General features: G+C 45.2%; 1 protein-coding gene across 1 annotated transcript in view; it reads right to left on the bottom strand.

Moving 5' to 3' along the window:
- Positions 1–3,016: 3,016 nt before the first annotated feature.
- The window catches only part of LOC101600656 (cell cycle control protein 50C-like), a 32,900-nt gene continuing 20,393 nt past the window's right edge, over positions 3,017–15,523 (bottom strand). Inside the window, exon 7 of the mRNA XM_045148410.1 lies at positions 3,017–3,285. Coding sequence (XP_045004345.1) covers positions 3,017–3,285 — 269 coding nt within the window. The remainder of the gene's footprint in view (positions 3,286–15,523) is intronic.

The following is a 15,523-nucleotide window of genomic DNA, read 5'->3' as shown; positions in this document are numbered from 1 at the left end:
TAGAAAACCAAAGCACTGAAATAACTTGAGATGCAAAAATCTCAATACCCTAATATAAGATACACACCAAAAAAAAAAAAAAAAAATCAAAAGAACTAACTCTTCCAAAAATTATAAGTCTAACAATAATGGTCTTCATTGAGACTGAATTAGATGAAGTGTCAGATATAGAATTCAAAAAAGAGATGTTAAATACACTCAAAGGAATCAAAGAGGAAATCAAAGAAGAAAAAATTACTGAAGGAGAACACAAGAAATAAGCATAAGAAAATAAGGAGATTGATATAAGATAAGTATACATGGAAATACTGAAGAAATACCAATCTAAAATACTGGAAATGAAAAATATGGAAGTAAAATTTTAAAAAACTATAGAAAGTCTCACCAGTAGAATGGATCAAGGAGAAAACAGAATATTTGAGCTTGAAGATAAGGTGGAAGATCTGGAACATTCCAACAAGGATAAAGACAATAAAAAGATATGAGTGGGAATTTCAAGACATTCAGGACACTGTGAAGAGATTAAACTTAAGAATTTAGGATATAGCCAGGTATGGTGGCACACACCTTTAATCCCAGAACTTGGGAGGCAGAGGTTGGAGGATCGCCATGAGTTTGAGGCCACCCTGAAACTACTGAGTTAATTCCAAGGCAGCCAGGGCTAGAGCGAAACCCTACCTCAAAAAACAAAAGAAAAGAAAAGAATTCAGGATATAAAAGGAGAAGATTTTTCATCCAAAAGCATAATAAATACTTTTAACAATATCATAGAAGAAAATTTTCCCCACATAAAGAGATACCAATACAGATGGCGTTTAGAACACCAAACAGACAAGACCAGAAAAGAACCTCTCTTCACCATGTTATAGTTAAGCTACTAAACACACAGACTGAAGAAAATACATTGGAAGTAGAAAGAGTGAATCACCTAGTTACTCACTACTTTGCTGAATAGGGTTATCAGCAATTTTCTGTTGTTGGTGGGAATATAAACTGGTACAGCCATTTAGAAGTCAGTGGGGAGTTTCCTGAGACAGCCTAAAATAGATTTAGAATTGGAGTGGAGGAAGTTGGATACTGTTAGTTTCCACAGATTTTAGAGGTTGTTGAGGGGATGAAAGATTGTAGTTGTGGAGAATAAAGAAGATAAGGGATAAGGAGGAGAGATGTGGAAAAGAGGCTGGAAAGAGAGGGAAAGTAAAAGAATTGTGCCTGGGAAAAGTAATAGAGAGATCCCCAAAATATAAATAAATAAGCATGAGAGAGAGAGAGAGAGAGAGAGAGAGAGAGAGAGAGAGAGAGAGAGAGAGAAGCCAGGTGTGGTGGTACATGCCTTTATAATCGCAGCACTTGAGAGGCAGAGGTAGGAGAATCACCATGAATTCGAGGCCATTCTGAGATTACATGGTGAAGTCCAGGTCAGCCTGGGCTAGTGTGAGACTCTACTTCAAAAACAAAAAATAAAATAAAATAACATAAAATAAAAACATCTCAGGGAGGGAATGAATTACTTAGCCTACCAAGGCAAAAATGCTATTTTGTTAGATCTGATGTACATTCAGTCTACTTTTCTAATAAGCAGACAGCTAGGGATTGGCACACAAACATGGATGCCACCTGCTTGCTCTGGCATGACTAGAACCCACGTCTGATCCTGTCTCGTGCAAGATGGTTACAAGTATCAATTCCAGTGTCAGCCTCCTGCTTCTTCTTTGACTTCTTCTCTGTGTGATGGAGATTTTCTTGGTCTCTCCCTCCTTCCCTCTTTCCAGACACAAGGGGGAGAATGTCTCATGGCGTAGGCTTTCCTGTTTGCTTTCCCTGTTAATCCTAACTCTCTCTAAAATAAATCTCAGAATGTACTCTTCGCTGCATTTTCAATTCTTTGATAACTTGGACAAATACCTGGAGTTGGAGTTCATAGGCCCGGGGGTCTCCTGCATCTTAAAAAAATTTTTTTTTGTTTACTTTTATTTATTTATTTGAGAGTGGCAGACAGAGAGAGAAAGAGGCAGATAGACGGGGTGGGGAGAGAATGGGCACGCCAGGGCCTCCAGCCGCTGCAAATGAACTCCAGACACGTGCGCCCCCTTGTGCATCTGGCTTATGTGGGTCCTGGGGAATCAAGCCTTGAACTGAGGTCCTTAGGCTTCACAGGCAAGTGCCTAACTGCTAAGCCATCTTTCCAGCCCATCTCCTGAGTCTTTATAGAGATCTAATCCCTCCCGAGACTCCAGCCCCACATCATAATCTCTCAGTACTTCAATGACTGAGGGAGGGAGCTCAAGGCTAGCTATCATTTGTATTCTGGTCTACGTCATCCCTATATAAGTTCAGAATTATTTCGTGTCCTCAACATGCTGAGCACAGCTTTTGAATCAGTCATTCCCAATGCTGCCCTCATGTGCAAGCTTAAGGAAACTTCTGGACTTGCTTCTTGGTGTGTTTTGGGTGCTTCTGTGGTCAGCATCCTTCATTCCTTTCCCAGCACAGAGGTTTTTCAGTTACTGCTGAGAAACTTCCAAATAGACAATCAGCCTAAGACACCTTCAATTACAGGTAGAGACAGCTCCAAGCTCCAACATACATCCCTAGAGTTTCACCTTTCAGACAAGTCTTTGGCTCCAGGGCTCCCTCCCCCTCCTGATCACTATTTCTGCTTGTAATAAAGTCTGCTACTTATGTTTTCACTGTAATTCTGGTTCCCGTTCAATAAAGCTTGCTGTATTTCTCTCTCACTGGTCTTGTGAACTGCCGTGAAATCCAGGACAGTCATTCTCTACCATTCTCAGGACAAGCACTCATTCCAGCAGAGCCAAGAGTTCTCCCTGCTTCATAAGAGTTCAGCTACTTTCAGGCACAATGTCTTTAAATAAGTTCTTAACACTTGTCGTTCTAGAGCTCAGCGACGATTTATTGTCCAAGAACATTTTAATGCAGATAATTCCTCCCCATTCCTCCCTTCCCCACTGCGAATCTCCATCTAGTTGGGTCTGTACAGTCAGCCTAGTTCCCTCTATTGAGACACTGCAGAAACTTTTGGTTCTGATACCGCATTGTCTACTTCTGCTTTTCTGCATGGCAAATCTTGCATCGACTCCTGGAGGGACATACTCGTGTTTTTTTTCTTCATCAAATAAATTATCCAAATGACAGCAGAGGCCAACAATGTCAGTAACCCCGTCATCATGTAGGTAAGCCCCAAGAAAAGGCTACTCCCTCCACTCCATATCAGGGTGGAAAGAACAACTGATTTTTCTCCTTGAAACCTGGTTACCGGAAAATCTAAGAAGACTCGTTAAGGATCTTTCTCAGAGCTTCTCATCTGTACTATTGCATCTACCAAATCTACTAGGTTATTTATTTATTTATTTGTGAGAGAGAGAGAGGGAGAGGAAGAGAGAGTGAGAGAGAGAGGGAGACAGAGAGAGAGACAGAGAGAGAGAGAGAGAGAGAGAGAGAGAGAGAATGGGCACACTAGGGTCTCCAACCACTGCAAATGAGCTCCAGATGCATGCTCCACTTTGTGTGTCTGGCTTATGTGGGTCCTGGGGAATCTAACCTGGGTCCTTAGGTTTTGCAGGCAAGCACCTTAACCACTAAGCAATCTTGTCAGCCCTGTATTTGATTAAATTATGTAAAATTTATCTTTATCATAGGTACAAATAAGTTTATTCAATTTCACATGGTTTATGCCAATCAAGCAGTACTCTACCTTACTGGAATAAAATAAGTAAAAACAGCCAGGCATGGTGGCTCATGCCTTTAATCCCAGCACTCGGGAAGCAGAGGTAGGAGGATGCAGTGAGTTCAAGGCCACCCTGAGGCCACCAAATGAATTCCAGGTCAGCCTGGACTAGAGTGAGACCCTACCTTAAAAAAAAAAAAACAAAAAAAAAAAACACAGTAAAAACAAGCCTTCACTTTAAATATATCCTGAGACAAATAGTTTGTAATGACTTGTAGACAATTGAATAATGAACAGATATATTTAACTGCATTTGATAAATCCAAGGTGGTTCAACTAACATAGATAGATTTTACAGCACACAAAACAAGATTTTATTAATGAATCAAAAGACCCAGGAGAAGCTAAGTGTCTCCTTAATAGTGAAGGTGGAATTCCTACCACTAGGAAAAAATTTCAACAAGAATGAAGAATAATAAATAAAATAATAGAATAAATGGAAAGTATTTTTGAGGGGGGGAAACTAAAGGTGGTGTATTTGTTTGGGTTTTGAAAAGCCCAGCATCTCTGCTGCTATTTAGAAAGTGTTTGAAGTAAGATTGCTCTCGGAGCATTTTAATGATGTCATCTTGATTATGTATGTGGCCTGACAGTTTTAAACATCTGGTTTTTTGTAAACAAAATGAACACACAAACAAAGGCTGCTTCTAGCAATAGCAAAGGCTAGAGGAATTTCCCAGCAAAGCTCTTAAAAGACTTCAATTAAATTGGTAACATGTTATTTAAAGGCTACAAGGAAACTTGTTGGGAAATAGTTCTCCATTTTCTTTTTAAAAAATGTATTTATTTGAGAGAGAGAGGGAAAGACACACACACAGAGATAGAGAGAGAGAGAGAGGAAGAGGGAGGGAGGGAGAGAGAGAGAGAGAGAGAGAGAGGAGGGAGGGAGGGAGGGAGGGAGGGAGGGAGGGAGGGAGGGAGGGAGGAAGAGAGAGAATCAGTCACTGCAAACAAACTCCACCAGACCCATTCACCACCTTGTGCATAGGACTTACGTGGGTCCTGGCGAACTGAACCTCAGTCCTTGGGCTTTGCAGGCAACCATCTTAACTGTTAAGCCATTTGTCCACCCCTGTCCATTTTCTTTCACATTCAAATTGCTCATTGTCACCAGGCCTTCAGGTGCTACTTCCCCCCATTTGCCTGCAACTCCATTTCATTTAAAGGGGTTGTCCTGGGGTTGGGGAGATGGCTTTGTGGTTAAGAGACTTGCCTGCAAAGCCAAAGGACCCAGGTTTGATTCTCTAGTCCCGGCGTTAGCCAGACGCACAAGGTGGTGCATGGGTCTGGACTTCGTTTGCAGTGGCTGGAGGCCCTGGCACATCCATTCTCTATCTCTCACGAATAAATAAATACATGAATAAGTAAAATACTTTTAAAAAAAAAACCACATGAGTGAAATCACCAAGGAGAACAAGCCCAGGGAGAAGAGAGTCTCCTTTGCGTACAACATGGCTCCTTTCCTCATCTCCAGATCCAAACTCTGCAACGCGTGGCGACAACAGAGCATTCAACCATTTTAATTTCACGAACGTAGCTTTAAGTGTTTCACCGCTAAGACAGTGAAATGGACGGGATCGGAAAAATCCCGCCCGAGAAACAGCTGCCAAGCACCTCGCAATCGCTAGCGGCAGACGGCTGCCAAAGGAGGCCAAAAGCTGGTGGGCAAAGTTGGCCACATCAGCAAGGACATTGCACGCGTCTGAATATCTGGCAGGTGGCAGGCACTATGTGGGAAGGTTGGGGAACCTGTAAGAGGTGAAGTCTTGCTGAAACAAAAGCAACGAGTCACTGGGGGTGGGCTTCGAGGCTTTATAGCCTGGACCTCACGTGACCAGCTGACCTCCTGCCCAATCTCCCCTGCCTTTCTTGACCGTAAGCCAAAATAAACCCTTTCCTTTCTTTAGTTTCTTCTTGCCAGGTATTTGATCACAACAACAAGCAAAGTAACTAATGCAAGAACACTGCCGCTTTGCAGGGCGGTCGGGGGTGGAGTGGGATATCCACATATTCTCACATCCGCATACCTACTTTATGAGAAAGAAGAAAACACGCAGCAAGAAACTGGAGCACCTGTGGCCCACCACATTTCACAGTGTGTCCGGACTTTCTCTGGGCTGGGGAAATGGCTCAGCAGTTAAGAGTGCTTGCTTTTTCAAAGCCTGACAGCCCTGGTTCGATTCTCCAATACTCACCTAAAGCCAGATGCACAAAGTGGCTCATGCATTGAGTTCATTTACAGTGGTAAAAGGCCTTGCTGTACCCATATTCCATGTTTTTTTTCTCTCTCTCTCATGTATAAATAAAAATGTCTTTTATAAAATTAAAGTTAAAAAAAAATCTTACCAGGCGTGGTGGCGCACGTCTTTAATCCCAGCACTTGGGAGGCAGAGGTAGGAGGATCACTGTGAGTTTGAGGCCATCCTGAGAGTACATAATGAATTCCAGGTCAGCCTGAGCCAAAGTGAGACCCCACCTCAAAAAAGAAAAAAACAATCTTGTCATCTGTGGTGGCACATGCCTTTAACCCCAGCACTTGGGAGGCTGAGGTAAGAGGATCGCTGTGAGTTCAAGGCCAGCCTGAGTTAGAGTGAGACCCTACCTCAAGAAAACAAACAGCTTGGTGAGAACCTCTGATGACTTGGGCATTACTTTGAACACATCCTAGCCAGTAATTCTGATATCCTGCAAGAAGTGTCGTGGCCTAAGGACACTGCTGTTTGATAGCCGGGTGGAAGCCTGGCTACAGAGTCTGCCTCCAAGAGCAATTCGAAGCAGATAAACACTCTTCAATGAACTCTAAGACCATGGTCAGGGTCAATTATGCGTAAGTATATAGCTTCACAAAGATAGGGTTTGGTGCCATTTTAGAAGAAAACTCTTTTTGTTTTTAAATCCAGAGTTAACATTTGTGTTTTCTAATTAAGTAAAAGAAAAATTATAATCTCTTATGAAAACATATGTCTCCAAACTGGGTCCATATGTCCATTACTAAGATGCCAACTCCCACTTGTTGGCTCTGTGTTTCGGGGAGGAAGGATATTGCATCTGTGGGGCAGAACTCAAAGCATGCCTCGTGTGGACTGGATTCAGTGGACCTGTTCCTTGAGACAAGGGCTCCCTTTGTCTGTGATATTTTTGCCTAAATTAAAAGCACTATAGTCTGAAATTTTTAGTCATTAATCCAAACTTCTTATTTTCTTAAAAAATAGTTTTAGAGCTGGGCATGATGAAACATGTCTTTAATTCCAGCACTTGGAAGGCAGAGGTAGGAGGATCGCCATGAGTTTGAAGCTACCCTGACACTCCATAGTGAATTCCGGGTCAGCCTGAGCTAGAGTGAAACCCTACCTTGAAAAAAGAAAAAAAAATTGTTATTTGAGTGTGAGCATGCGTGCATATATACATATGCCATGCCAGGCCTGAGGAAGTGAGAGGATGAGTTTGAGCTGGCTGTTTTCCAGCTTTTTCAGACAGAGTCCGTTGCCATAGCAAATGAACTGCCAGACTGCAAACAAATGACGCACTAGCTGGCACTTGGCACTTTAGATTATCCTGGCTTTGTCTCCATTGCATTAGGAGTGTTGGGATCCTGGCTTTGTCTCCATTGTTGTAGGAGTGTTGGGATCCTGGCTTTGTCTCCATTGTTGTAGGTGTGTTGGGATCCTGGCTTTGTTTCCATTGTGGTAGGAGTGTTGGGATCCTGGCTTTCTCTCCATTGTCATAGGAGTGTTGGGATCCTGGCTTTGTCTCAATTGCTATAGGAGTGTTGGGATCCTGGCTTTGTCTCCATTGCTGTAGGAGAGTTGGGATCCTGGCTTTGTCTCCATTGTTGTAGGAGTGTTGGGATCCTGGCTTTGTCTCCATTACTGTAGGAGAGTTGGGATCCTGGCTTTGTCTCCATTGTTGTAGGAGTGTTGGGATCCTGGCTTTGTCTCCATTGTTGTAGGAGTGTTGGGATCCTGGCTTTGTCTCCATTGCTGTAGGAGTGTTGGGATCCTGGCTTTGTCTCTATTGTTGTAGGAGTGTTGGGATCCTGGCTTTGTCTCCATTGTTGTAGGAGTGTTGAGATCCTAGCTTTGTCTCCATTGCTGTAGGAGTGTTGGGATCCTGGTTTTGTCTCCATTGTTGTAGGTGTGTTGGAATCCTGGCTTTGTTTCCATTGTGGTAGGAGTGTTGGGATCCTGGCTTTCTCTCCATTGTCATAGGAGTGTTGGGATCCTGGCTTTGTCTCAATTGCTATAGGAGTGTTGGGATCCTGGCTTTGTCTCCATTGCTATAGGAGTGTTGGGATCCTGGCTTTGTCTCCATTGCTGTAGGAGTGTTGGGATCCTGGCTTGGTCTCCATTGCTGTAGGAGGGTTGTGATCCTGACATTATCCCCATTGTTGTAGGAGTGTTGGGATCCTGGCTTTGTCTCCATTGTTGTAGGAGTGTTGGGATCCTCACTTTGTCTCCATTTGTGTAGGACGTTGGGATCCTGGCTTTGTCTCTATTTTTGTAGGAGTGTTGGGATCCTGGCTTTGTCTCCATTGCTGTAGGAGTGTTGGGATCCTGGCTTTGTCTCTATTTTTGTAGGAGTGTTGGGATCCTGACTTTGTCTCCACTGCTGTAGGATTGTTGGGATCCTGGCTTTGTCTGCATTGTTGTAGGAGTGTTGGGATCCTGGCTTTGTCTCAATTGTTGTAGGAGTGTTGGGATCCTGGCTTTGTCTCCATTGTTGTAGGAGTGTTGGGATCCTGGCTTTGTCTCCATTGTTGTAGGAGTGTTGGGATCGTGGCTTTGTCTCCATTGCTGTAGGAGTGTTGGGATCCTGGCTTTGTCTCCATTGTTGTAGGTGTGTTGGGATCCTGGCTTTGTTTCCATTGTGGTAGGAGTGTTGGGATCCTGGCTTTCTCTCCATTGTTGTAGGTGTGTTGGGATTTTGGCTTTGTTTCCATTGTGGTAGGAGTGTTGGGATCCTGGCTTTCTCTCCATTGTCATAGGAGTGTTGGGATCCTGGCTTTGTCTCAATTGCTATAGGAGTGTTGGGATCCTGGCTTTGTCTCCATTGCTGTAGGAGTGTTGGGATCCTGGCTTTGTCTCCATTGTTGTAGGAGTGTTGGGATCCTGGCTTTGTCTCCATTGTTGTAGGAGTGTTGGGATCCTGGCTTTGTCTCCATTGCTGTAGTGGTGTTGGGATCCTGGCTTTGTCTCTATTGTTGTAGGAGTGTTGGGATCCTGGCTTTGTCTCCATTGTTGTAGGAGTGTTGAGATCGTGGCTTTGTCTCCATTGCTGTAGGAGTGTTGGGATCCTGGTTTTGTCTCCATTGTTGTAGGTGTGTTGGGATCCTGGCTTTGTTTCCATTGTGGTAGGAGTGTTGGGATCCTGGCTTTCTCTCCATTGTCATAGGAGTGTTGGGATCCTGGCTTTGTCTCAATTGCTATAGGAGTGTTGGGATCCTGGCTTTGTCTCAATTGCTATAGGAGTGTTGGGATCCTGGCTTTGTCTCCGTTGCTGTAGGAGTGTTGGGATCCTGGCTTGGTCTCCATTGCTGTAGGAGGGTTGTTATCCTGACATTATCCCCATTGTTGTAGGAGTGTTGGGATCCTGGCTTTGTCTCCATTGCTGTAGGAGTGTTGGGATCCTCACTTTGTCTCCATTTGTGTAGGACGTTGGGATCCTGGCTTTGTCTCTATTTTTGTAGGAGTGTTGGGATCCTGGCTTTGTCTCCATTGCTGTAGTAGTGTTGGGATCCTGGCTTTGTCTCCATTGTTGTAGGTGTTTTCGGATCATGGCTTTCTCTTCATTGTTGTGGGAGTGTTGGCATCCTGGCTTTGTCTGCATTGTTGTTGGAGTGTTGGGATTCTCACGTTGTCTCCATTGTTGTAGGAGTGTTGGAATCCTGACACTGCCTCCAATGCTGTAGCATGTTGGGATCTTGGCTTTGTCTCTATTGTTGTAAGAGTGTTGGGATCCTGACTTTGTCGCCAATGCTGAAGGAGTGTTGGGATCCAGGCTTTGTCTCCATTGCAGTAGGACTGTTGGGATTCTGGCTTTGTCTCCACTATTATAGGAGAGTTTGGATCCTGGCTTTTTCTCTGTTGCTGTAGGAGTGTTGAGATCGTGGCTTTGTCCCCGTTGTTGTAGGAGTGTTGGTATCCTGACTTTGTCTCTATTGTTGTAGGAGTGTTGGGATCCTGACTTTGTCTCCATTGCTGTAGGATTGTTGGGATCCTGGCTTTGTCTCCATTGCTGTAGGAGTGTTGGGATGCTGGCTTTTTCCCCATTGCTGTAGGAGTGTTGGGATCCTGGCTTTGTCTCCATTGTTGTAGGAGTGTTTGGATCCTGGATTTGTCTCCATTGCTATAGGAGTGTTGGGATCCTGACATTGTCTCCATTGCTGTAGGAGTGTTGGGATCCTGACTTTGTCTCCTTTGCTGTAGGAGTGTTGGGATCATGGCCTTGTCTCCATTGCTGTAGGAGTGTTGGGATCCTGGCTTTGTCTCCATTGTTGTAGGAGTGTTGGGATCCTGGCTTTGTCTCCATTGTTGTAGGAGTGTTGGGATCCTGGCTTTGTCTCCATTGTTGTAGGAGTGTTGGGATCCTGGCTTTGTCTCCATTGCTGTAGGAGTGTTGGGATCCTGGCTTTGTCTCCATTGTTGTAGGAGTGTTGGGATCCTAGATTTGTCACCATTGCTGTAGGAGTGTTGGGATCCTGGCTTTCTCTCCATTCCTGTAGGAGTGTTGGCATCCTGCTTTTCATTCCATTGTTGTAGGAGTGTTTGGATCCTGGCTTTGTCTCCATTGCTGTAGGAGTGTTGGGATCATAGCTTTGTCTCCATTGCTGTAGAAGTGTTGTGATCCTGGCTTTGTCTCGATTGCTGTAGGAGTGTTGGGATCCTGTGTTTGTCTCCACTGTTGTAAGAGTTTTAGGATCCTGGCTTTTTCTTCACAGTTGTAGGAATGTTGGGATCCTGGCGTTGTCTCCGTTGTTGTAGGAGTGTTGGGATCCTGACTTTGTCCCCATTTTAGTACGAGTGTTGTGATCCTGGCGTTGTCTCCGTTGTTGTAGGAGTGTTGGAATCCTGGCTTTGTCTCCATTGTTAGGAGTGTTAGGAGCCTGCATTTGAATCCATTGTTGTAGGAGTGTTGGGATCCTGACTTTGACTCCATTGCTGTAGGAGTGTTGGGATCCTGGCTTTGTCTGCATTGCTGTAGGAGTGTTGGCATCCTGGCTTTTTCTCCATTGTTGGAGGAGTGTTGGGATACTGGCTTTGTCTCCATTGCTATACGAGTGTTGGGATCCTGGCTCTGTCCCCATTGTTGTAGGAATGTTGGGATCCTGACGTTGTCTCCATTGCTGTAGGATGTTGGGATCCTGGCTTTGTCTCTATTTTTGTAGGAGTGTTGGGATCCTGGCTTTGTCTCTATTGTGGTAGGAGTGGTCGGATCCTGGCTTTTTCTCTATTGTTGTAGGAGTGTTGGGATCCTGGCTTTGTCTCCATTGGTATAGGAGTGTTGGGATCCTGGCTTTGTCTCCATTGTTGTAGGCGTGTTGGGATCCTGACTCTGTGTCCATGGCTGTATGAGTGTTGGGATACTGACTTTGTCTCCATTGGTGAAAGAGTGTTGGGATCCTGGCTTTGTCTCCATTGCTGTATGAGTGTTGGATCCTGGCTTTGTCTCCATTGCTGTAGTGGTGTTGGAACCTGGCTTTTTCTCTATTGTTGTAGGAGTGTTGGAATCCTGGCTTTGTCTCCATTGCTGTAGGAGTGTTGGGATCCTGGCTTTGTCTCCATTTTTGTACGAATTTGGGATTCAGGATTGTCTCCATTGCTGTAGGAGTGTTGGGATCCTGACTTTGTATTCATTGCTGTAGGAGTGTTAGGATCCAGGGTTTGTCTCCATTGCTGTAGGAGTGTTGGGATCCTGGCTTTGTCTCCGTTGCTGTAGAGTGTTGGATCCTGGCTTTGTCTCTATTGCTGTAGGAGTGTTGGGATCCTGGCTTTGTCTCCGTTGTTGTAGGAGCGTTGGGATCCTTGCTTTGTCTCTATTGCTGTAGGAGTGTTGGGATCCTGGCTTTGTCTCCATTGCTGTAGGAGAGTTGGGATCCTGGCTTTGTCTCCATTGTTGTAGGAGTGTTGGGATCCTGGCTTTGTCTCTATTGTTGTAGGAGTGTTGGGATCCTGGCTTTGTCTCCATTGCTGTAGGAGTGTTGGGATCCTGGCTTTGTCTCTATTGTTGTAGGAGTGTTGGGATCCTGGCTTTGTCTCCATTGTTGTAGGAGTGTTGGGACCCTGGCTTTGTCTCCATTGTTGTAGGAGTGTTGAGATCGTGGCTTTGTCTCCATTGCTGTAGGAGTGTTGGGATCCTGGTTTTGTCTCCATTGTTGTAGGTGTGTTGGGATCCTGGCTTTATCTCCATTGTTGTAGGTGTGTTGGGATCCTGGCTTTGTTTCCATTGTGGTAGGAGTGTTGGGATCCTGGCTTTCTCTCCATTGTCATAGGAGTGTTGGGATCCTGGCTTTGTCTCAATTGCTATAGGAGTGTTGGGATCCTGGCTTTGTCTCCATTGCTGTAGGAGTGTTGGGATCCTGGCTTTGTCTCCATTGTTGTAGGAGTGTTGGGATCCTGGCTTTGTCTCCATTGCTGTAGGAGTGTTGGGATCCTGGCTTTGTCTCCATTGCTGTAGGAGTGTTGGGATCCTGGCTTTGTCTCTATTGTTTTAGGAGTGTTGGGATCCTGGCTTCGTCTCCAGTGTTGTAGCAGTGTTGGGATCCTGGCTTTGTCTCCATTGCTGTAGGCGTGTTGGGATCCTGGCTTTGTCTCCATTGTTGTAGCAGTGTTGGGAACCTGCCTTTGTCTCCATTGCTGTAGGAGTGTTGGGATCCTGGCTTTGTCTCTATTGTTGTAGGAGTGTTGGGATCCGGGCTTTGTCTCCATTGCTGTAGGAGTGTTCGGATCCTGGTTTTATCTCAATTGTTTTAGGACTGTTGGGATCCTGGCTTTGTCTCCATCGTTTTAGGAGTGTTGGGATCCTAGCTTTGTCTCCATTTTTGTAGTGGTGTTGGGATCCTGGCTCTGTCTCTATTGTTATAGGAGTGTTGGGATCCGGGCTTTGTCCCATTGCGGTAGCAGTGTTAGGATCCTGATTTTATCTCCATATTGTAGGAGTGTTGGGATCCTGGCTTTGTCTCCATTCTTGTAGGAGTGTTGGGATCCTGGCTTTGTCTCGTTGTTGTAGGAGTGTTGGGATCCTGGCTTTGTCTCCATTGCTGTAGGAGTGTTGGGATCCTGGCTTTGTCTGCATTGTTGTACGTGTGTTGGGATCCTGTCTTTGTTTCCATTGCTGTAGAAGTGTTGTGATCCTGACTTTGTCTCGATTGCTGTATGAGTGTTGGGATACTGACTTTGTCTCCATTGGTGAAGGAGTGTTGGGATCCTGGCTTTGTCTCCATTTTTGTAGGAGGGTTGGGATCCTGGCTTTGTCTCCACTGTTGTAGTAGGGTTGGGATCTTCGCGTTGTCCCCATTGCTGTAGGAGTGTTGGGATCCTGTCTTTTTCTCCAATGCTGTAGGATGTTGGGATCCTGGCTTTGTCTATATTGTTGGAGGAGTGTTGGGATCCTGTCTTTGTCTCAATTGGTGTAGGAGTGTTGGGATCCTGGCTTTATCTCCACTGTTGTAGGCGTGTTGGGATCCTGGCTTTGTCTCCATTGTTGTAGAAGTGTTGGGATCCTGGCTTTATCTCCATTGCTGTAGGTGTGTTGGTATGCTGGCTTTGTGTCTCTTTTAGTAGGAGTGTTAGGATCCTGGCTTTCTCCATTGTTGCAGGAGTGTTTGGATCCTGGCTTTGTCTCCATTGCTGTAGGAGTTTTGGGATCCTGGCTCTGTCTCTATTGTTGTAGGAGTGTTGGGATCTGGGCTTTGTCTCCATTTCTGTAGGAGTGTTGGGATCCTGACTTTGTATTCATTGCTGTAAGAGTGTTGGGATCGAGGCTTTGTCTCCATTGCTGTAGGAGTGTTGGAATCCTGGCATTGTCTCCATTGTGGTAGGAGTGTTGGGATCCTAGCTTTGTCTCCACTGTTACAGGAGTTTGTGATCCTGTCATTGTCTCCATTGGTGTAGGAGTGATGGGATCCTGGATTTGTATCCATTATTATAGGAGTCTTGGGATCTGGGCATTGTCTCTATTGCTCAAGGATTGCTGGGATACTGGCTTTATCTCATTTGTTGTAGGACTGTTGGGATCCTGGCTTTGTCTCCGTTGTTGTAGGAGTTTTGGGATCCTGGCTCTGTCTCTATTGTTGTAGGAGCATTGGGATCTGGTCTTTGTCTCCATTTCTGTAGGAGTGTTGGGATCCTGGCTTCATCTGCATTGTTGTAGGAGTGTTGGGATCCTGGCTTTGTCTCCGTTGTTGTAGGAGTGTTGGGATACTGGCTATGTCTCCATTGCTGTTGGAGTGTTGGGATCCTGGCTTTGTCTCCATTGCTTTAGGAGTGTTGGGATCCTGACGTTGTCTCCATTTCTGTAGAAGTGTTGGGATCCTGGCTGTCTCCATTGCTGTAGGAGTGTTGGGATCCTTGCTTTGTCTCCATTGTTGTAGGAGTGTTGGGATCCTGGCTTTGTCTCCATTACTGTAGGAGTGTTGGGATCCTGGCTTTGTCTCCACTGTTGTAGGAGTGTTGGGATCCTGGCTTTGTCTCCATTGCTGTAGGAGTGTTGGGATCCTGGCTTTGTCTCCACTGTTGTAGGTGTGTTGTTATCCTGGCTTTGTCTGCATTGTTGTAGGAGTGTTGGGATCCTGGGTTTGTCTCCATTGCTGTTGGAGTGTTGGGATCCTCACTTTGTCTCCATTTTTGTAGGCATGTTGGGATACTGACTTTGTCTTTATTGCTGTAAGAGTGTTGGAATCCAGGCTTTGTCGCCATTGTGGTAGGAGTGTTGGGATCCTGGCTTTGTCTCCATTGTTGTAGGAGTGTTGGGATCCTGGCTTTGTCTCCATTGTTGTGGGAGTGTTGGGATCCTGGCTTTGTCTCCATTGTTGTAGGAGTGTTGGGATCCTGGCTTTGTCTCCATTGTTGTAGGAGTGTTGGATCCTGGCTTTGTCTCCATTGCTGTAGGAGGGTTGGGATCCTCGGTTTGTCTCCATTGCTGTAGGATTGTTGGGATCCTGGCTTTGTCTCCATTGTGGTAGGCCTGTTGGGATCCTGACTTTGTCTACATTGTTGTAGGAGTGTTGGGATCCTGACTTTGTCTCCATTGCTATAGGAATGTTGGGATCCTGACTTTGTCTCCATTGCTGTAGGAGTGTTGGGATCCTGGCTTTGTCTCCATTGTTGTAGGAGTGTTGGGATCCTGGCTTTGTCCCCATTGTTGTAGGCGTGTCGGGATCCTGGCTTTGTCCCTATTGTTGTAGGAGTGTTTGGGATACTGTCGTTGTCTGCATTGTTATAGGGGTGTTGGGATCTTGGCTTTGTCTCTATTGTTGTAGGAGTGTTGGGATCCTGACTTTGTGTCCATTGTTGTAGGAGTGTTGGATCCAGGCTTTGTCTCCATTGGTGTAGGAGTGTTGGTATCCTGGGTTTGTCTCCATTGCTGTAGGAGTGTTGGGATCCTGGCTTAGTCTCCATTGTTGTAGGCATGTTGGGATCCTCGCTTTGTCTCCATTCTTGTAGGAGTATAGGATTAGAGATGTTTGTGCCACCGTGCATCTGGCTTTACACAGGTGGTTGGGTGTTTCATTTATGCCTACATTGCTTGCACAAAGTCCTCAACAACAAGCAGGAGTAT

This window comes from Jaculus jaculus, chromosome 4 (assembly GCF_020740685.1).
Source record: "Jaculus jaculus isolate mJacJac1 chromosome 4, mJacJac1.mat.Y.cur, whole genome shotgun sequence".
Classification (NCBI taxonomy): Eukaryota; Metazoa; Chordata; class Mammalia; order Rodentia; family Dipodidae; genus Jaculus; species Jaculus jaculus.
The sequence above is the reverse complement of the archived record's forward strand: the minus strand, read 5'-3'. Positions and strand labels throughout refer to the sequence as shown.